Consider the following 16,965-nt stretch of genomic DNA (forward strand, 5'->3'; position numbering starts at 1 on the left):
CTCAGGTATATGAAAGGGGTACCTTTTTCAGTTAAAGGTATACGAAAGGGGTACAATTTCTGTCAAAAATGGTATATAAAAGGGTAAGGGGTTAGAACTTGGGGCGGAGCCTCCCCGTATAAAACTTTTTTGAGTACCCCCCCGGGAGTGAAGAAAGGAACTAAAGGAAAGGAACAGAAACAGACTCAGGCAGAAAACTTCATTCCTAACGTTGCTTCATTAAACCAAATGGATTTTAAGGAGCCGCCACTAAAATAAAAGGTAATGACCAAGAATAAATACAAACGCTTGTTAATTTTCGTTTGTTGATGACCGCTCGGCTTATAGATGAATATTTCATTCAAATTGAACTCTTTTCTAGTACCATCTAATTTTTTTCGGAAATACTCGGCGATAAATCGAACCCCTAATTTTGTTGAGTTTTAACCAGTTCTCAGTAAGATTTGGTGAAAATATATCGTCTTTATGTACTTCATATATGCGCATGCGTTCAGCACAAAATTCCGTGTGCTTGGGTCTACGCCTGGAAGAATGCATACCACAAGGAGAACATTTGGTTTTCAGAAACAAATATATAGCCTTTGTGTACTTCATATAAAGTAACACAGATAGAGGTCGCATTTTAGCCAACCCCCTACCCGCTTCACAAGATTAATTGATTAATTCAATTTGATATTAATTAATTAATTCAGATAAAATGTTTACAGGAATCGATGGCAGGAGGGAAGGAGTGAAGGAGGGAAGGAGGGAAGGAGTGAAATCGGCCCGCTCACCAAAACTCGGAATTTTCCGAGTTAAAAATGAAGGCTTCCGAAAATCGCTCACAACTTAAACAAATCGTGTTTGATCGCCATAAAATTTATAATTTTTATATACTTTAAAGCTGATTTCCAGTCCGTACTGCGCAGACTCGGGGTTTGTTTTCGTTTTTGTTTTGAATTCGTTGAAACGTTACACTTCAGTGACAGCATACATGAAGTTTTTTAGTCTGCCATGACAGTTCGTTTCGTTCAAGAATTTCCGATGAGCTGAAACGTCGGTTTGAAATAGCGTCAAGGTTCTTCTACTCGTTATTATTTGTTCTGCAAGGATATCTGGCATTAATTAAATGAAGAAAAAGGTAAGTTTGTCGAGGAATTTTTAGTTTTGTTTGTAAACATTCCTTCGTGTGAGGCTCACATAAACATTGCAGCCGAGATTGCGCAGTACGGACTGGAATTCGTCTTTAAGCATTTTTCTTTCAGATTCTTAAAAATCTAAACAATCGCTTTACGTTTTCCCGTTTTAAAACGCGCTTAAAAAAGGGAACTGTCAGCCTCATACAGTACCCGCGGGCCACCTTAACACGCTACTTTGTTTGACTGCATTGTTTGTATGCGCACGCCTTATTGTTATACGAAACAAAGGAGTTTACTAATGAAGTGTGTTCTTGAACACGCTTTAAGCGTGCTAAAACCAATTTCTTTTGCTTTAAAGTGGAAGCGTGCTGTGAGCGTGCTATCACCTTTTTTCCTGTTTTCCCGTGGAGGGTCACATTTGTGAACATCGATAAACATGCATGCAGCATTTACAGTTTAGATGGTTTACGGATGCGAAATCAACGGATGGCCTTACAGGGGATTCATTAAGATTTCTGACAGGAGGGCATACGGATTTAGCAGCCGCGCACATAAATGGGAAGGGCTGATGGCCCTTCCTCTCCTATGGGTCTGGACATGCTCCCATGGCAAATTTTAAAAATTTTACAGCTATAGAGTTCTGTTTTTTTTTCCCTTCAGTTGCCAAAAAGCGATCATTCTTTAGATTTGAATCATAATTCAATGTCATTAATCAATCAATAAATAATTACCGGACGGGTATGTTCTGCCAACAATTCATAATTTTTATTTGGCATTTCAGATTTGCCTTGCATTTCTCAATTCAAATAGCAACAACAGTGATTACATGCATAAACTCAGCAGCTATCTTAAGAACGATTATTGGACAATAAGATTGTCACAAAACTGACTAAAGAAGTACTGAATACTAGTCAGTGTCACTCAGATCCATGTCAGCATCTGAGCCATAATCAGAGTCATCTTCATCTAAAGGTCCAGTTGTTTAGCAACCCACTGCACTTCTTCTTCAACTTCTGTGGCCTTTACAGCTGATTCGGCTCAGTGCTTAGAACATCATCTGTCTGGATCTCGGCATCTCTGAGGACAACAATCTCAGCTATTTCTCCAGTAAAATTAGCATCCTGATTTGCCAATGCCTGATTCCTAATCATACGACCATACTTAAGCTTCCGTCTGGACTTACTGTGCCAGGCATTGACAGCAACATTCATCAAGTTGTCAGACTGAGCTGCTTACATGAAACAGACACCGGCTACTACAGCAAGTCGTTTTTTATCCGTCCCACAGAGAGAATAAATTTTGGGAGTAAATCTAGACAGTCTAAAACTTAGACTACGAGCAGTCCCTATTTAATTTCCTTGTAGTCCTGAAACGAAAAAAAATTCGCCTGCCTCGCCTCCAGCTTTCGCGTGTCCTTGTTTTTTTTCTCGCTCTATTCTCGACAGACTCAAAGAAAAATATGGTTTGCTCGTAGTTTATTTAAAACTTGACTTTTCGAACAATAAATTAGCAATTGACCGCACAAGCATCAGCATGTCTGTGTCTGTGAATAATATTCAAACCTACATGTATATTCCGTGCGAACTGGTTTGTTGTTTACATAAAACTGAAACTTGAAACTCGTGCAACGGGGAAGAAATTGGTCACGTGCTAGGCAACCAGTTAAAAAGTTGAACCGATTGTTCAATCCTTTCTTAGATTTTTGTGTAAAATTGAAAAGGTTTATTTATATAAAATAATTTGAAAAAAGATTTACATTGTAGGACCTTTGCTATAAATTCGCCTTGAACAAGAGTTCGATTTTTACACAGTCATGTTAAACATTGTTGTTTATAAATCACCTGTGCTTCGATTCCGTTGTTCTTTTGGCTCAAAATGGCGAATTTGAGCAGACTGAAGGATTTTGTGTTGGAACGTTCTCGTTTACTTTACATCTAATTATGAGGAAGGTAAAAAGTTCTGAAACAGCTCCAAATTGGAACAGCTCCACCCATTCAGCCATCCAAAGGGAGGCATACTCCCGTCACTAGTACTGGAAGACATTAAAAAAATAAAAAAAGGTGGGGGGGGGGGGGGAGATAAAAGACCTTAAAATAATATATTTTATATAATTATATGTACATAACTCACAAAGATTACTACCTATGTATAGGTTTCAAACTAAGCAGCAGAGAAGAGGAAGGCTTGACAAATCTTCTTGTATCGTTCAATAGAAAATTCATCCAAACTCCCCAGAGCTACATTGTAGACCTTAAACAAAAACAAGTTATGCCTTCTCCCCCTGCTCAATGTTGTTTTGTGGGGTTTGCAATTCACCCAGCTCTTTTTTCACAACACAGCAATTTTGACAACATTGAAACACATGGGGGGGGGGGGGGCATTGGAAAAAATGAGCTATGGTGTGCCTCAGCAGTTTTGTACAGGATCGTAGATAGCCTTCCTCTTCCACTGATTGGTTCATACATCGGGTTTTTTCATACATCGGGTTTTGTGTGCCTAAATTTGTCGTAAAAATTGTTTCCTTAGACATTCGTGTGCCTTTGATGTGGACTCAAGATGATCACAATAAAACCAAAACAGGTAGGTTCTCACCCAAACATTTATCAGTTTGCACTTTAATTTGTGATTTTTACCAATATACATGACTTTGTATATCACACATGTATCTGGGCATAATTATATAGTACATGTAATGTCAAAATGCTGTATTCCTTATGGAATATGTTCATTTTAACAGACTTCAGCTTCTATCTGGGCTTTCAAATTAGTCAGGTCGCTTAGGGCAAATTTTTGGAGAAATCGTGACACGGTTGATAAAAGCACCAAACTTTGCAGAATGATTCTTTAAAGACTATTAAATAATTTTATCCGTGGCTCCACCTGAATTTTTTCTTGCAATTTGCAAAATTTGCTAAACATTTTGACCACGCACAATCTCTCAAGCACCGCTACCACGCCATTTTGAATTGATTAAATTAAAGTGGGTCAGCAGGAAATATTTCTCTTCTCCGTAAGTAATTTGCAGTTTTATGATTAAATGTTGCAAAAATATATATAAATTGAAGACATTGTTGAAGTTTTTTGCTAAAATTGTAATTTTTAGATGCAGTATTCTAAAATGTTTATTATGGTAATTACAGTAGAACCTTGGTAACTCGAACTCGGATAACTCAAAAACCCTGCTAACCCGAACTGAATTTCGTTTCCCTCGATCAAAATTTGGGTCAAATTTACCTCGATAACTCGAATTTTGGTTCTTGCAACTCGCCACGAATTCCCATTGATTAGAGCAATGAACGGATCACGTATTTGACAGCCTTTTTCCATTCTTATCATAAGAATTTATGATCGTGATAGAGTTTCTGACGAGATAAGTTCAATTTGCACTGTACCGTATACTGAAGTGCTAAAAAATCAGCAAACTATCAATTATTAAATTGGCAAATTAAACATTTAATCGACCCGATAACTCGAAACCCCGCTAACCGGAACTGCTAACTGGAACTGTTTTTCGTTCCCCTTTAGAGGTCGAGTTTAATACCGGGGTTCTACTGTATTTATGCGCTTGTAGTTTGTGGCCGCCGAGGGATGAGGAACATGCTTAATTAAGAAGCCTTGAAGAAACGAGATTACACAGAGGACGCACAAATTTTGGTCAAGGCAGCTTCAATAATAAGAAAATACATTTTCAGCCACGAGGCATATAAATTTAATGGTTGATTGTTTCCATAAAATAGTCAAGAAGCGTCGTTACCATCTAACCTCTAGATCATATTATTCTTAATTTTCAATGGAGACGGTTTGAAAAAGCAAGATAAAAACCAAAATCGTGAACCGCCTCTGCTTGTCTACATTGACTTGAACATACATAGATCGAGAAGCAAGCGGATCATCCAGCATTTACACCAGCTGGGAATTTCTATTTCCTATGCCAGGGTCACACTAACCGGCGATCTTTCCCCTCCCACCGCAAAAAAAAAAAACGCCTGATCACAGGTTAGGGTCGCACAGCTTCAATTTTGGACAGCAGAAGCCATGTGCCAGCACTTTGACGAAGATGGAGTTGTATCCCCTGCCTGCCTGCGAAAGGTCTGTTCACTGTTGGTGCCTTAGACAACCTTCAAAAAGATCTTTTTTGGTACCGGCATCAGTCTCCTCCAGTTTCCAACTGAGAACCAACCGGGTAAACGTATACCAGCAGCTACGATTCCTCCATCTGTACCTAGAAAGCTCTCTGCCATTGTTCCACGCTATATCTTGTTGTAATACCAGTTTTAGGGGACAGGGCAGACTTGGCAGGCATTTAAAGAAGAAACAGAAACAATTGCCTATTCAGCCTCTCTAATCCGTTTGAATCCCTTGATGCCGACTGTGAGCACTTCTGTAAAATTGAACGGCTGGTTATCATTGTTTATGACAGAGAGAGTTCGTCCTTGTCCCTTAACCAAACTAGGATTTAACTTTTCTGTCTTAAGAACGTTCATGGAGAAGATGCCACTGTACAATGCTTTGCTTTAATTCACTTTAATAACGCTCAGCAATATATCCCTTCACCAGACTTTATTTTAACTGAACATTGCAACGATTTCTACACCTTATCGAGTTTCACTCTCCTTATATTTTCATGTTTTTTTGTTTATTTTTGGATCAAAGGGGGTGGCTAGCCACCCAATCCAAGGCCACTAGATCCACTCCTGTCTAGAATATTACAGTTAATTTTTTCAAGCCTTAAGCCACCGCATTTTTTACTTTTGTCATTAAAAATGACTGCGTGGAACGCTAAGGTTATGGATCCTGAAAATCGCGTGGTTTTTTCTTCAATTTTTCAAGTACTCTGATAAATTCCTACACAGAGGGAACATTGAAGAACAGCGTTTATGAATTTATGCAAATTAGATAAAAACGTTCTTGTTTAAATTTCAAGAAAAATGAAAAAATTCGGATGGAGCCACGAATAAACTTAAAACAAGTATCGAAAAATGGCTGCATGCAAAAATTGGGGCTTTTATCACAAAATCTAATTGATCGCTTACGAAGGGGCATTGCGGAACACCTTTTATGAATATATGCAAATGAGCTAAAATCGTTCTGGTTTAAATTTCAAGAAAAAATAAAATAATTCGGATGGAGCCACGTATAGAAAGTATAGAAAGGAGTATAGAAGTATAGAAGTATAGAAAGGAGTCCGCATGCAAAAATTGGTGCTTTTATCACGCAAGTAACGATTATTACGCTAACCGACCTGGCTAAATTGCTCAGACTCAAAATACATGTACAGTGGAACCCCGATATAACGATATGCCAAGGGGGCAGTAAAATTATATCGTTATATCGAGGAATCGTTGTATCGGGGTTTCGTCCCATACATTTTACTATTTACCATTTATCATCGTCTGACGACTCAACTCTAAGGTTTGCATAAACAAATTCCTGCCTATAGGCTTGCAAAAAAATTTTTTGCTTCGAATCTTAAAAAATTAATTAATAAAATACACTCAAACCACTCAAATGCCATGATTGATTTTGGTTAAAATAAAACAAGCTTAAAAATCAAGTTCTTGATTGAAGTTTTACTGCTGTTTGGCTCCAAAAACACAGCTGTCAGTGGCATTCGAGAAGTCGCGGCGTGATTCAAAGCACATAAATAGAGCATGCCTGACTGTGAGATTTGGAAGGTAATTTCTCTTTTTTTGATGACTTGTGTTCTGTGCCTTGACACATTTTTGCTGTGTTTGCAATTTTCATTTCGATTCCAAAAATAAACCCAAAACACTTGCATAACACATACTGTATGTAATCGGTAATGGTTACAGACAGTTGTGTACACCAAAAATGTAGATGTCAAATAGCCGTGACAAAGCCAACAATTGGATAACTTTTCAAATAGGTTACATGATCGAGATTTCAAAACAAAGATCAAAAAACAAAATAGGCCCACTTATTACCTAAAAAATTTCTAATTGCATTTGGTGGAGAAGTACATATATACAATATGTGTTTCACTGGGTTTCCAAACACTCAAAAACAATTATAAAAGCTGTTTTCTCATGTTTGGAAACCCACTGAAACACTCACCCTTGTTTTTTTTTTAAATATTACGTCAATATGTTGTGAAAGAGGGTTTTTGATTCAGATTGTTGGTTTGAATGGTGTTAAAGAGCTTTAAAGGACCATTCATTTTTTTTCTAGATTGTGATGAGGATTGTATGGCAGATTATGTAAACACCCGCAGATAAGCCGCACCCTGAATTTAGCAACTCAAATTTTGGAAAAAAGATTTTTGAAAAGAAAAATGCTTTAGTCTTACGCACAATTTGAGCTCTTTAATGTAATGAACACCAATTTTGACAAATGTTTGATCTTTTTCTGGTATTTGTTGACAAGTATTTCTTCATACAACACAGTTTTTTATAGATTTCTGTGTGACTGCGGAACGTTCATAGCTTAGTAATCAGATTGAATGTGAAACATGGGACTTGGGCAAGAACGAACAAGCAAAACAAGATGGACACGTTTTGGTTTTGTAGCTATCATATTGACAAAGAGATTTGTGAGCCATCTCTGATCTTGGAGATAAACAAGTGTTGAATGAAGAGAGTTTTGCTATCAGTTCAACAAATTTGCTATCAATGTTTTAAAGGCAGAAGAAACAGTAGGCCATCTACCATGTGTATACTTGTGGCATTTTCTCGCTCGTGGAGTATCAATTACTGTTGAAGTTATAGGCCATCGTTGACCCTGCAAACAGCTTTTAGGAGTTGTGAAACTTACAAAAGCAGCGACCAATATTAATTTACATACTTTCCATAATAGTGTCAATTCAAAATGTTCCCGCAGAAAACCATACCCTCAATTTCGAGCAAGCCAGTTGTGTTGCACTTAAAAATAAATTAATGTCCCCTGGGGGGTACTCCGCCCGAAAGGGGTACCTTTTTCAGGCTTCAGGTGTAGAAAAGGGTAGGGATTTCACAACTTTAGGTATACGTATATGAAAGGGTATAGAAATCTGTCATTTAGGTATTGAAACAAGGCTTTTACTGTAAAAACCCGCAGATAAGCTGCACCTTTTTCCAAAATCTTTGCTTGAAATCGAGGGTTCGGTTTAATTGCGGGAACATTTGGAAAAGGTGCCGAACATTTTTGTGAATTGACATTTTTATGGAAAAGTATGCAAATTAATATTACATAAAACTACAACACAGTATTGGTCATTGCTTTTGCAAGTTTGACAGCCCCTAAAAGCTGTTTGCAGTGTCAACAATGGCCTATATTTTCAACAGAATAAATATTAATTGATACACCACGAGTATTCGCCTGGTAGATGCGGATCATGGCCTACTGTTTCTTCTCCATTTAGCACATACTTTCATGGCGAATTAGCCGAACTGATTAAGAAACTCTCTTGATGCAACAAGTTTATCTCCAACAGAAGGCTCTCTTTTTATTGATATGAACTTAGCAATGAAACTCGAATGCATCCATCTCGCTTTGCTTGTTCGTTCTTGTCCCAGTCCCATTTTCACGTCCGATCGAATGCCTGGTTACTAAGCTATGTACGTTCTGCAAACGCACATTCTTGTTGTCACACAAAAATGAGATAGTATTATATCCGGAGGCTCCAGAAATCCCTAATCCCAATAAAAGGCTAACCGCAAGCTACCTAAGCTAACTGTAAGCTAACTAAAGTGCTATTTAGCACTCTGGTTAGCAAGCGAAAGTTTTTGTTTGATCTAGTGAATAAACAGGTGCTGTCGTGTGATTTTATCTTCAAACTTTCAGGAGCGCCGCGACAAGAATTAAATCTCTGCTTCTACAAGGTTTATGAAGCTGTTTGTAACAGTAAAAAAACTCTGAAGTCAAAGAAAAAATATAGGATTAAGCTTCAAATGATGCAGTGAATATGCTTGCGACATTTTTGCTAGCCAAAGTCTTTGTTCGATCTGTTGAATAAACACACACATGAAGAATGCAACAAATAGCATTTTTTATCACTTCTAAGAGCAATAAATCTAGAAAAGAAGAAGGGCCAATTAGGTTTTTGCAAAATAAAAATATTTGAGGAGAAACTCAAAGAATGGCTGGCTTTACAATCTACTATGATGATAACATTCTGAAGCGTGGTTTGGGTAAAACAAAGCTTTTAACTCGATCGGGGACTCAATGGATACTGCAGAATGAAATGGAGGTTTTGCTGTTTTGTTTCATGATTGTTTATTTGCTTTTTTTTTACTTTCAGTAAGACATTGAAAAACCAGTTGTGTGCCTTCGCCCAATTCCTGGGTGTTCCTTATGCTTCTCTTTACAACCATAACATGACACTTATGTTTCTTTGTAACGTTATACAGGATTAAACATGCCATGTTTTTAAAAGATTCAGTATATAAATAACACCTAGACTAATTAATCTGTGAGACAAATAAAAAAATGCCTCTTTTAAAAGGTCCTTTGTTTCTAAACTGTTGTGTGTGATTTTTGCTGCATTCTTCATGGCATGAATTATATAATTATGTACAATTTAAAATACTCTCCAGACTGCATGAAGCCCATCAGACAGTAAAGACTTGGTTTCTTTTGACTGCATTAAACGGGGAAAATTTTGTGCTGAAAATAAACCTGCATCTCCTGGGGCTAGGTGCATATGTGAGGCCCTGCCAGGGGGTCCCCATGTCGCTCGTAGAGAAAAATGTTCCGTGTCGCTGTTTTATCACACTACTTCACGTTGCTGTCGGTAATTGAATTGAAGGAATTAATTGCTTGTCCTTGTCAGAATTTTAGTTTTTCCAAAAAGGTTGTCATTTGTCACAATTTTATTTTATGTGCTGTTGCTACTTTTTGGGCGATGTCGCATTTGTACCTAATTAATTATAGAGTTAAACATTGTCTTAGCTTAAATTGCTTTTCTTGTTTCTCTTTTAATTTATAGAGCAACGTCTTTACTATGTGTTCTGCTTATTGAAGCTTGATGGTCAGGTTTTAGACACAGCTCTTGCAGAAACTGATGAGTCAGAGACTGACATTTCCTTTGACAACATAATTGTCTTGTAAGTGCTACATTTCATTTCAAGCTATAATATTATGAATAATGATTGTTTCCAGCTACATGTTGTATGCAAATTTGTAAGTACAAATATTCAACAATGATAGAAATTATCCGTAATGCTCAGGTGAGCCTTAATCCTTTTTGGGCAACCACAAATTACCTTGATGTAATGTGTGCCAAAAAGGAATCAAGTGTTGCCAAAATTAAGAAACTGTCCCTGATTCAACCTTAAACTCAATAATTAAAGTGTTATTAAGTATAAATCTTTAAGGTGGCTCGATCAATATAGTTTCATTACTGTGCGCGCTGCTAGCGCTAGTGTTTTTAAAATTGGCACACGGGTAGTATTTTTCTGTTTTTCGCCCATATGAAAAACTCATCGAATTTTATGCATACGTAAGTGCAGTGGGCATAAAAAACAAAAATTGCGAAAATCACCCAAAATTATGTACATATTTTCTTATGGCTTTGTCAGCAGAAACTCTTTAGATGTTTACTTAATTATACCAAAAAGAGGGGAAAATTCACCATGTAGAAAGCTAGAAAAACTGTCCTGGCGTAAGCTTGCATAACAAAATAAGTATTATTATATTCTGTTTTTGATTAAGCATCAAGAGTCCACCCATTTTCTTAAAGAAGTGGTTTGAAATGGTGCACCAGTTTTTCTTGTCAGTGGTCGTTAGTCTAGGGATTCAAGCAAGTTTCACGGCCCTGAACATAATGTTCGTGACATTGGTCATACATGTATATTCCACCTGTGTCCACAACTCCACTGCTTTTTTTAAATTGCAACACAAAGACATTCTTACAACACTTACTTTTTTTACAATAATTATCCATTAAAGATTGAAGCGCAGCCAGGATTAGACATATTAAAAACAAACGTTCACTGGCTAAAAATATTAAAAATAATGAGCTTTCGGTTGTCGCTCTACAGCCTTCGACGGATAAAAAATTGAATACAAAATGGATAAAATATATACAAGAAAGGTGTGATAAAAAGAAAATAATGAAAAACGAAGTAAAAATGTGCTAATTAAGAGGCTATTTTTTAAAAAGAATACAATATTGGCTTGGAATGGACTTTGAGTTATTGTCAGCATGCTTAGTAGCAGAGGTGTGCCAAGCTTCCAAAGTTTTTCTAATGCGAAAAGAGCCTTTGTCAATTACACTAGAGTTTTCAAAGTCTATGCGATGGTCGAATGACCACGCATGTTTCGCAATGTTTGAGCCATTCGCACAGGTTTTTACTTTCCTGATATGTTCTTTTTTGCAGGTTTCAAAACAACGGCCGGTTTCACCCACATAGCACCAATCACAATCAGCACAAGGAATTTTGTACACCACATTTGGTTGTTGTTTGACTGGTGGTCTAAATTTAGGGGATGGAAATTTTTGTTGTAATGTCTTGTGGGGTTTATTAATGACTTGAATGTCGTGCTTTCGAAGAATCCTTGTTAGTGGTTGCGTGACACCATTGATGAATGGAAGTACAGCGTAAATGTTGGAATGCTCCTGAGGCGCAGCCCATTTAAAAAACATATGGACAAGCGAAATCAATCACGTCACTGATGCCCTACGAGCTAACAACTATCCGTCCGATATTATTTCTAACATCCTAAAGAAGAAATTCTCCAATCCAACAACACATGCCATCCCTTCACCAGAAGAACTTGTCCATATTTTTTTTAAATGGGCTGCGCCTCAGGAGCATTCCAACACTTATGCTGTACTTCCATTCATCAATGGTGTCACGCAACCACTAACAAGGATTCTTTGAAAGCACGACATTCAAGTCATTAATAAACCACACAAGACATTACAACAAGAATTTCCATCCCCTTAATTTAGACCACCAGTCAAACAACAACCAAATGTGGTGTACAAAATTCCTTGTGCTGATTGTGATTGATGCTATGTGGGTGAAACCAGCCGTTGTTTTGAAACCCGCAAAAAAGAACTTATCAGGAATGTAAAAACCTGTGCGAATGGCTCAAACATTGCGAAACATGCGTGGTCATTCGACCATCGCATAGACTTTGAAAACTCTAGTGTAATTGACAAAGGCTCTTTTCGTATTAGAAAAACTTTGGAAGCTTGGCACACCTCTGCTACTAAGCATGCTGACAATAACTCAAAGCCCATTCCAAGCCAATATTGTATTCTTTTTAAAAAATAGCCTCTTAATTAGCACATTTTTTAACTTCGCTTTTGTTTTTCATTATTTTCTTTTTATCACACCTTTCTTGTATATATTTTATCCATTTTGTATTCAATTTTTTATCCGTCGAAGGCTGTAGAGCGACAGCCGAAAGCTCATTATTTTTAATATTTTTAGCCAGTGAACGTTTGTTTTTAATAATTATCCACTTAGAGGTGTAAATTAACAAATATATTTTTTAGCAACATTAATTATTCACTTAAAATGTTTAAGAGGAATCAAGTGAAAGAGGGAAGGAGTGAAATTGACCTTATCAACAAAACTGAACAGTAAAATGATCTGGCCTAGCTTTAACAAGATGTATGTAGTGACTCATCCAAATAGTGTTACATCTTCTGCATGTTAGTAAACCTTCTACATGTACGAGTTGGAAGATGGGGTTCCCATGCAGCCATATAATATTTTTCTAACTGACATTCTTGTAATCCTGGTTGGTGTCCTTTATTGCGGCCATCTTGGTGGCATCTTTGGCAGCCATCTTGGATTTTTGACAAAGTGGTATAATCAACACTCACTTCTGAACTGGACATCAAAAGTGGCAAATAAACCACATTTCAGTAAAATTTTGCAACAAGGAATACATTATAAATTTAATTTTCATGAATTTAATAAGTGCAGCAAGTTAGTAAGTAAGTTAGTAAGTACGGACGTATACAAAACATGGACCCGGGTCCATGGACCACCCCTGTGGACCCGGTCCATGGACCACCTTGTGGACCCGGTCCATGGACCACCCCTGTGGACCACCCCTCATTTTTGAAAGAAAATCAATTGACGGCAGGTACCAAAACCCAAAACAACGAAATGAAACCACCGAAACGAAACGACCAAAACAAGCTAAACCACCAAAACGAATCCGCCGAAACAACTGAAACAGTAATCTCGTTCCCGCATCTCGCGGGTAGACGAAGCCGGAAGGCGAGATCTGACCAAGTAAGAAAATTCAATTTTTTTGATTGGCTCTTTCAAAGCATGGCTGTCACAGCGCTAAAATTTGAACGTGCGATGTGGCCCCAAGGGAATTCAATGTCTGTATTTTATGCAAATTATAGATCATGCACGCAATCATAATATATTCATTTTTGGTACGTTTCGTTGTTTACAGTCGGCCTCAAAAGACAAGAAGATTTCGTTTTAGTTCTTTGTAGCATTATAAATCTATTTCAAAAGAATAACGATGTTTAAAAACAGAGAATCTGCCGTAAGAATATTTACGTTTGATTACGTGACCGGATCAAATTTGCATAAAATCTAGACATGTCTCAGACATTGCATGTAACCGCCGAATGTACAGTTTTTTTAAATCAAATATTGTCAATATTTTTACCCGACCTAAAGCCTTCATAATAGCCTTTTGCTTAGTAAAATACTCTGTTAGACAACAAGACAAAATCACCGAAACAAGCAAAACCTTTACCAGCTAACCGTAAACAGACTAACCGGAGTCCTAGTTGAATATGTTTCGTTTCGCTCGTTTCAACCGTTTCGGCGGTTTCGTTTTGGTCGTTTCAGTGGTTTCGCTAATTTGGTTTTGTTTCATTTCGTTGTTTTGTGTTTTAGTACCTGCCGTCAATTCATACCCTGTCCCCATTCTACACTTTGATTTTCTTTCGAAAATTAGGGGTGGTCCACAGGGGTGGTCCATGGACCGGGTCCACAAGGTGGTCCATGGACCGGGTCCATGTTTTGTATACGTCCTAGTAAGTACAGTAATTTAAATGAAACTATGACAAAGTTAGTATACTTCACATTCAGAATCTTGTTTAATATATATTATGTCAATTATACTTTGAAATACTCATCTCAATGTATTCACTCCTTCTCGTTTCAAAAGCTACAATCCCACGTCTAACTAATAGTGAAATAAAGCAAATAAACATGAAGCATCATTCTGATCATTCCTTCAGTTGATCACCTCCATTACATTCTGCACTATCCTTTGAGTCTCTGTCAGTTCTTGTTAACGCTATAGCTAGTTGTCCATTATCTGAGTAGAGGTGCTGGGTGAGTTATCACAGACAAGGAAACAGAAATCCCCAACCATAAACCATGCTTTCCCGGCCAGGCACCTGGTTAAGAACCTTTCTACTGACGAAATAAAGAAGCATGCATACAATTTTTTTTTCTGAAGGACACCCACATTTTAAAGCATGAAAATTAATATGGAAAAGAGCATTAATGTTGTTTAAATTATGTGGCAATTTTTTTGTATAGTTGAATTGACATTGTTTCTGATCTGTCATGTTATATTAATAATAATAGTTTTTCTTTTACTTCCTACATTCTAGTGAAAATGTAAGCCATGACTTCAAGTTGGATATAGAGATTTACTACACAGTTTCCTCAGATAATGCAGCAAACAGGGCTTCTGGTGTAAAAAGGCCATTAAGGAGAACTCCATCAGGGCATGAAGTTCCCAAATTTATACTTGCAGGGCACACACAGTTAACAGTGGATCATTTACATGAAGGCATAAAATCACATGACCTCAAGACTGGTAAGATCCTTTAGGTTAATGACTATAGAAACTGCTCAGTGTGAGATGAGTCTGTTCTTAATGTATTATATGTCATTCATAAATAACACTTTGAAATAAAAAAGTTAAAATCTGATCATTAATTGACTCTTAGTTAAAAATCTGGAGACATACTGTACTAATAAAACGTATTATAATATAGATAGGAACGCGCTCTGATTGGCTAAAAACTTATGTTTTATCAGAGTATTAAACATAGAAAAATCATGTTTTATTGTTTTTCGTCACCTTTCCTCAAGTGCTTTGCACGTCGCTGACACGTCGCTATAACCACTCATATCCAACAAGGAATGGAATAATTGTTTTATTAAATTCCTTTTTAAGTATAAATCCACTGGACATTTCATTTTGATGTTAACGAAGTGAAATTATGAGAAGGCGGGAAAATTTGTGGCGCGGTGTTCACTTCTTGAGTTGAATGAAACTCGCAAGGAAAGCGAGCGAGAGAGTTTTCTTTCGAAGTTTTTCTTCAACAATCTCCTTTTAAATCGTCTATTCATGCTGGAAAATTGTGACAACAATTAAGGTTTACGGGAAGATCTGAAGCAATAGCTTTTCTGGAAATTATACGCCTTGTTCAAGCCGAATGAAGCAAGGGACGGCTGTCATCGAGACTACTTTATTATGCTGAGACGAAATTGCACTCAAAGTCGGTGAAGTTTATTGAAGTTCAAAAAGACAAGATCAAGATTGAAAGGTAACAAACTTACCTGAAATGGTTAGCCTTATTTTACGTCGAACACTGAATGAAATTGTGTCAGTTTTCTGGTTTTCCCGTAAACTAATTGCTGATTTTCATCTTTGTTCGGTCGCTCTCGTTGTACATTTACAAGACCTTATTTTTAATTAAACTTTTCACTCGCGACGTCTAAAATCTATATCATAAAGCAAAGAAAGAAGCCTAAGCCATGTTTTATTCTGTCATAAAACACTTAGGCATTTGAGAACACTCGAGAAAATGTAGAAAACATTCGCCTGCGGCTCATGTTTTCTACATTTCCCTCGTGTTCCCAAATGCCCGTTGTGTTTTATGACAGTATAAAACATGGCTTAGGCTTCTTTGTTTGTTAAGTAATTTTTTTATTATGCTGCAGTGGATTACACACTAGCAGCACACAATTCTCAATTGTCACCTGGTACATTTCATTTTCTTAAAAGAAAAACAGTTATAAGTAGGAAAAAAGAAGAAAATATAAAATACAACAGTGTGCTTCGGTAAAATAGCAACATATAACATGTGCCTATAAATCCATTGAAAATGAGAATATTGAAGGAAAATGTATTTATTTGATGAGAAATTACAGGAACTCAACAGAAGTCTCAATGAACCCAGTTCACACAACTGAAGTGTCATCCAACACACTTCTTGTGCTTAATTGGATTACACATGAATAACACTCAACTGAAGTGTCACCCAACACAGATCATATATGCTTAATTTGGATTACACATGACTGACACTCAACTGAAGTGTCACCCAACACGTTCATATGCTTAATTTGGATGACACATGTTTGACACTCAACTGAATTGTCACCCAACACGTTCATATGCTTAATTTGGATGTCACGTGTTTGACACGCAACTGAAGTGTCACCCAACACGTTCATATGCTTAATTTGGATGACACATGTTTGACACGCAACTGAAGTGTCACCCAACACGTTCATATGCTTAATTTGGATGTCACGTGTTTGACACGCAACTGAAGTGTCACCCAACACGTTCCTATGCTTAATTTGGATGACACATGAATAACACTCAACTGAAGTGTCACCCAACACGTTCATATGCTTAATTTGGATGACACATGTTTGACACTCAACTGAATTGTCACCCAACACGTTCATATGCTTAATTTGGATGTCACGTGTTTGACACTCAACTGAAGTGTCACCCAACACGTTCCTATGCTTAATTTGGATGACACATGAATAACACTCAACTGAAGTGTCACCCAACACGTTCATATGCTTAATTTGGATGTCACGTGTTTGACACTCAACTGAAGTGTCACCCAACACGTTCCTATGCTTAATTTGGATGTCAC

The 16,965-nt window shown here is 37.1% G+C and overlaps 1 protein-coding gene across 2 annotated transcripts in view; it reads left to right on the forward strand.

Annotated features, from left to right (window-relative positions):
• LOC144639024 (rhotekin-like) overlaps positions 1 to 16,965 on the forward strand; it is a 93,589-nt gene that overhangs the window by 15,439 nt on the left and 61,185 nt on the right. For both annotated transcript variants that reach the window (XM_078498292.1, XM_078498297.1), the window contains exons 4-6: positions 3,645 to 3,698; positions 10,042 to 10,159; positions 14,668 to 14,876. In XM_078498292.1, coding sequence (XP_078354418.1) covers positions 3,645 to 3,698; positions 10,042 to 10,159; positions 14,668 to 14,876 — 381 coding nt within the window. The remainder of the gene's footprint in view (positions 1 to 3,644; positions 3,699 to 10,041; positions 10,160 to 14,667; positions 14,877 to 16,965) is intronic.

Source organism: Oculina patagonica, chromosome 2, assembly GCF_052425735.1.
Source record: "Oculina patagonica isolate OP01 chromosome 2, crgOcupat, whole genome shotgun sequence".
NCBI lineage: Eukaryota > Metazoa > Cnidaria > Anthozoa > Scleractinia > Oculinidae > Oculina > Oculina patagonica.